This window comes from Cynoglossus semilaevis, chromosome 5 (genome assembly GCF_000523025.1).
Source record: "Cynoglossus semilaevis isolate Cse_v1.0 chromosome 5, Cse_v1.0, whole genome shotgun sequence".
NCBI classification, from domain to species: Eukaryota; Metazoa; Chordata; class Actinopteri; order Pleuronectiformes; family Cynoglossidae; genus Cynoglossus; species Cynoglossus semilaevis.
The window spans coordinates 14,452,693-14,458,274 of NC_024311.1; the positions used below are offsets into that span (position 1 = coordinate 14,452,693).

The window sequence follows — 5,582 nt, forward strand, 5'->3', positions numbered from 1 at the left end:
TTATTTTATTCAAAAACACTTTTTTAAAAAAAATGGTTCTGTAGTTACTGTATGCGTTTGTATTTTTTGTTATGCTACGCGTGCTATTAGCTCCTCCAGTGCACGTTCTTTGTGGTTCTCGTGCACCAGCAGAACTTCTTTGATTGTGTTCTGCTGAAAGCCCATCTCATGAAACTGACTCAGCAACTGAAGGAACTCCTCAGCCTCAATAAGGAGGAGAAGAAGAAGGAGGAGGAGGAGGAGGAGGAAGAGAAGAAGGAAGAGGAGGAGGAAAAGAAAAAGATAAGACATCTCTGTTTGTAATCACAGATGTTGTAAAGTCTTACGACACTGAGGGTTCTTACCTTTGTTTCGCAGTTTTGAAACATCTCCAGAGCTTCTTCTACCTGAACCATGTCATAACCCAACTGACACAGGTGATCGCACGCAACCAGGTAATTCAAGATCTGCAGAAAAAACACACAATTGGTTTATTTTAAGCACAAACATAACCCTAAATTTAATCAATACATCTGTCCTGTACTCTGTCATATGCAGTATTTCCCCCCATAGAGACAGTTTATTATGGTACTGTGTATTGTAATGTCAGCAGCAGATGTGGCTGTGAGTGTCAGCGTAAAGGTCAGACTGACTAAGCTGACTGACCTCCTCTGGCATCTGCGTGCCCGTCTTCTGCAGGGCGATGATGGCCGTACGGAGTGGATATCCCCGCGCTGTGACGGCTTCCAGCAGCTCATTCTCCTCTGAGCTCAGAGCTGACAGAAGTTCTGCTGTTGAGTCTGAGCCAGAGGATCGAAGACCCTGGTGGGTTGAGGTCAACAGAGGGTTCCTACAGGAGTCTGGACTCAGAGTTGCCTGGGAACCAAAAGAGTGTGGAGAATGAGCTAAGGATAGAACAAAGCAGCAGACACTGACACACACAGTTGCACTGTTGGTTGAACGTGTCACATTCTTTGTCTAACTGGGACTGAAGGGGAATAACACTGAGATCCAGATCCAGTTAATCCTCTAGAGCCCCCTGCTGGACAGCCAGCAGCAGACTTTACACATTCTATATTTGGAGAAAAGGCACGTTTAAGTGTTAGTGGAGGAAGAAAACTCCACCTAGGATAAAAAGGATGGGTTTTCTTTTCTAACACACTGATAATGACCTAAGAAAGACGTGAAGGTCACGGACACCTGGAGGTTTTAAGCTTCCTGAGATCAAACCTGGATAGAAAAGGGTGAAGCCATTCTGCTGTGCTGTGGAGTGACTGCTGTCTGGTCCAGGCCGGTTGATTTATAGTCTGATCTGTATTAGCCTGTGTTTACACGTAGTGAAAGTGACGGCTATTTATATCGCAGATCGCAGAGTATTAGCTCTACGTCAACCACAACTCTCAGAAACAGTGTTGGAATCTTGTTATCACGCTGAAATAGTAGACAGTAAAAAAAGGTCAACATCAATATACACACTATATATGGAACACAGGAACATATATGTATCAAAGATGCTAACTAGTTAGCAGAAAACAAAAATAGACCCAAAACAGTCTTTTCAAAATAAAATAGCAAATTTGTTGTTTTATTATTTCTGGCCTAACAATTGTCATAAACATATACCTAATGTAAACAACTTCAGTTGGCCACATCATACTAAAGGAAAAAGAGGAAAAAGAAAACTACAAAAAAGAAAGGTTTGCTAACATAGTAGCCAGATAGTGAGCTACAAACCACTAAAGGCTAACGAATGACTAGCCTTCAGCTAAATTTTGTTTTAAAATATTTAATACTAACTAAAAGTTATTTTAAATAGCACCTTTGACTTTTTTTTGCAGAGAGCAGACGTGTTGAAGTGTTGGTCTGTAAAATGTGTTTTTATGAAACCTGAATTTCTTCATTTCTGTGTTTTTAAAGCCTTACCATGGAGTTGTGACTGATGATGGTGGGGAGCTTCATGACTGCACCAGCTTTTGTTGTCGTGTTGGAGATTCCAGAATTCTGGGTGATTCTGCATGAGGACAGGTGCTGCACATGGTTCCCAGGTTCTGACTCCCTCTGTGTAAATGTTTTCTGTAAGTTTAGGGAACACTGTCGTAGGTTCTTCCTGCGCTGATGAGGCAAACTGCTCAGACAGGCCGGAGGATTCAGCAGATCTGGGACGAAGGCCTTCTGCTGGCCACGGTGGTGTGAAGGTGATGGACGTTCTCCATCTGAAGGCTTTGTCTCCAACACACCTGTCTGCGCTTTACTCCTGGTGCCGTCTTCTTCATCCTCAGACTCCGAGATGGTGAACTTGGTCCGCAGCACGGACAGGTTGAGGCTGTGGGACCGCTGTCGAGGGTTGGGCTCCCAGAAGTCTGAGCTGTGGCGGCTGGCGAGGCGGCTTTGCTGCGGGCTGTTGAACATCATCCAGTAGGGTGGACACGATGGCTGCGTTCCTGATGAACATGAAGACGGCTGAGGCTGCTGTTGGCTGGTGAATCCACTCTGTAGACCAGTCAGGACCCACTTCTCCAGGTGGAACTCATACTGTCACGATGGAGACACAAGATATTTACATACGGTGGCAGAAACCAATGTCTTGTGTACAGTCAAAACAAAACTGATTATCTTCAGTAACTAACAGTAACTAGCCTAAAGCTAATTGTGTAATAATGATAATGATGATAATAATATAATATGTAATAATGTAATAATGATAATTATTGTATACAAAAATGCTAATGTCATCCCACTGGTAAATGTTTTTTGACTCGTGGGCCACAATGGGGTCAGGAGCAGAGTTCGTGTAAACTAAGATAAATGACATGCACAAAGACTGAAATGCTGAAATGCTTTTAGCCTTTTCCACGCCATCTATTGGGGAAATGCAGGCATTGCAAGGAACCAACACGCCCCAGTGGCCTAATGGATAAGGCACTGGCCTCCTAAGCCAGGGATTGTGGGTTCGAGTCCCATCTGGGGTGTAGGTAATAATATTTAACATTTTCAACGGCCTTAAAAAGGCAGGAGACCTTTAGGATAATTTAAATGGGGTTATTATAAATTATTTTAAAATAATCTTAAAAATAATTCTGTGGCTTTGAAAGTCATTTTTCTTTCTATTTTGTCTTTTCCAACTGAAAACTTCCATTTCTTGCCTCAATACTTATTCACTCTTGATAGTTTCACTTGTTACTGTTGACCCTACTGGAAAACAGGCAGAAGGCATGGATTTAGCCACAGGTTGCCCAATTCAACAGGAGATTAGCTGCAGGTGCGTCTGGTACCGTGATTAAAAACAGCAGAAGTGACGCAGTTTGAAGTGCTGACGTCAAAGCTTCACGACTAGACTGGACCTAGCGTCGAGCGTAAACACTGGACGAGTTTTACAGGTGTAACGTCCTCACCCTGGTCTCCTGCAGAGAGGTGAGGTAATCTGGGACGGTGATGATGACGTCGTCCATGACTATCTGTGAGACAGGCTGAGGCATCTTTAGAGGGACACCGTCCATAATGTCCACTTCACAGAGAGACGCACCAGAGTTTGGACTGGTCCTGTTGAGACATTCACCAAAGTGAATACAAATCACAGATTACATCAACTTCCTGAAAGACTGTGTCCATTCAGGTCCTGTTTCTATTGACCAAAAATCACTACTACATTTAATCATGATTCAATAAGGAACAGAAATTATTGATAACAACAAACAACATTTTTTAAATAATTATTCTATATATTTTTTAATGAAACAGCTGGTCTTAAAAAAGTAGTATAAAAGTGAATAAATAAAAGTGATGATTTGAGTTGTGCTGTTTAAGATAATCACAAAGATTCTTCAATATCAAACAGATGGTCCTGGACTCAACAGAGGGAGAGAAAAAAAACCAGATGGTCCTGGACTCAACAGAGGGAGAAAAAACAGATGCTCAAAGATTACTGTGTCTCTAACACATTAGTGTCAGTCTGTCCTGACTAATGTTGTGTTTTCAGGTAATTTCAGTCTCTGAACCCACTGTTAAAACAATACATTAACAACAAGATACATCAAAATTAAAGCTGTTTTTTTCCCACATTCGCTGCAGTTGACAAGAGTTAAATTACAGAGGAATCGGACTTGTAGCAACACAACAGCGTCTGTAAAGCACACTTTTGAGTAAACCTAATTACCCGATTGGTGAAAAACAGGAATTTCAATCTTACCTGTGTTTGTTGAATGTGAGAGTCTGTGTTTGTGTCTGTAAAGACTTCACTCTGCTGCAGCTCCTGGTTTTAAACTAATCTCCTGACCTGCAGTAAACCCCATCATCTGATTAACTGCTCACACACACACAATCACTCCCACACACAGAAAACAGAGTAAAGCGTACACCTTTGCATACATTTTGATGACAGAAAACACAAGATTGTTTTTCTTTTAACAATATAGTCCAATAAAAATACATTGACAGTTTAATTTAACTGTACAGTTACAACACAACGTGTGTCAGTGACACACACTGCTTTTTGTGCAATTATTCTAAATTAGAGGAACTTCATTAGACAGGGTAAGTGTTTCCAAGAAGTAAGATCTGTGTGGCCTCTGGCGGTTTGTTAGGGAATTGCAGGCAGGAGTTCAAAAAGGACAAACGACGTTTGATTTTTTTTTTTTAATAACAAATTAATTCAAACACAAAAAGAGATTTGACAGAAACGTTCATTACCTCAACATTACAAACATGGTTTTGTCTCTGTGCGTTGATACCAAATACGTGGCAGCACATGATGTACTTACAGCAGAGTTTTCATTCATAGATGAGATTTGAAACATGTCTTCAGTCTTCAGTGGGCAGCATCTGTCTCAGTCGTTATCAGCAGTTTGCAGAGCGACCGCCCAGTCCTTGTCTGATGGAGGGTCAGGGATGACCCAGCTCTGAGGAACTGAAGAACCTTCTGGATGATCTGCTCCGACTATAAACCCATCCCAATCTCTCCTAAAGACAGATTAGTCAAATTAATTAGATTTTTTTTTATAACCATTTCAACACAAACTCAGAATGATGTGCAATTTACAAAAAAAAGAAAAAATGTTTGTCATCAAGGAATGTTTAATCACCATAAAAATGAATAATAATTAATTACAATTAGTATGAATGTATCCACAGATGCCACTCTGATTAATCAGATTAAAGGAAACCAATCAAATTCCAGGTTAATCATGTCTGCAGAAAGACTTTATTATGACTCCCCGTAGAGGACATTTTTGATATGGCGTTGTACCAATATAACAACTTTATATATGACTCACCTGATTTGTACCAAGGCGTGCAGTGAGTGCTCGGCCTGGGTGTAGTAATTTCTGAACGGTTGCAAAAGAAGATCGACAGGAGCTTCATCTGGAAAAAGAAAAAGAAAAAAAAGTTAAACTAAAATGTCAAAATAAATAAATAAACCAGATCTGTGTATGGAGATGATGCTTACCTCCAAACAGCATTGCATCCACTTCCTGTTTCTTCTGCAGCTGTCGCTCCCTTTCCTTTTTCAGCCGTCGTTCCTGCTCCTTTCTCCTCTCCTCCTCCTGCTCTCCTTCCAGCATCACCATCAGAGCGTTTTCCTCAGCGGCGTAAATGGTGGTTCTTTT

General features: G+C 41.1%; 2 protein-coding genes and 1 non-coding gene across 3 annotated transcripts in view; 1 reads left to right on the forward strand and 2 right to left on the reverse strand.

Annotated features, from left to right (window-relative positions):
• Positions 1–31: 31 nt before the first annotated feature.
• On the reverse strand, positions 32–4,465 carry ubap1lb (ubiquitin associated protein 1-like b). The gene is made up of 6 exons (XM_017032407.2): positions 4,166–4,465; positions 3,372–3,519; positions 1,903–2,511; positions 646–855; positions 345–446; positions 32–204 (listed from the first exon to the last, which is right to left on the reverse strand). The coding sequence occupies exons 2-6, from the start codon at positions 3,474–3,476 to the stop codon at positions 70–72; spliced, it is 1,161 nt and encodes a 386-aa protein (XP_016887896.1). The 5' UTR covers positions 3,477–3,519; positions 4,166–4,465; the 3' UTR covers positions 32–69.
• Positions 2,876–2,948, forward strand: trnar-ccu (transfer RNA arginine (anticodon CCU)). Its single transcript has one exon. It is a non-coding gene; the product is annotated as a tRNA-Arg (tRNA).
• A 136-nt stretch (positions 4,466–4,601) lies between the features above and the next one.
• pdcd7 (programmed cell death 7) overlaps positions 4,602–5,582 on the reverse strand; it is a 2,101-nt gene continuing 1,120 nt past the window's right edge. Inside the window, exons 3-5 of the mRNA XM_025055799.1 lie at positions 5,423–5,582; positions 5,250–5,337; positions 4,602–4,935 (exon numbers count right to left, since the gene is read on the reverse strand). The exon at positions 5,423–5,582 is cut by the window's right edge and continues 36 nt beyond it. Of these exons, the coding sequence (XP_024911567.1) occupies positions 4,803–4,935; positions 5,250–5,337; positions 5,423–5,582 (381 nt within the window). The 3' untranslated portion in view covers positions 4,602–4,802. The remainder of the gene's footprint in view (positions 4,936–5,249; positions 5,338–5,422) is intronic.

Bases quoted from the DNA above. Each gene is read 5' to 3' on its own strand.
- ubap1lb (XM_017032407.2), bottom strand. From the start codon at position 3,476: ATGGACGGTGTCCCTCTAAAGATGCCTCAGCCTGTCTCACAGATAGTC. The intron at 2,512-3,371 runs GTGAGGACGTTA...CCATCGTGACAG, and splicing joins CCTCTCTGCAGGAGACCAGG to TATGAGTTCCACCTGGAGAA. The intron at 856-1,902 runs GTAAGGCTTTAA...TTTGGTTCCCAG, and splicing joins TCATCAGTCACAACTCCATG to GCAACTCTGAGTCCAGACTC.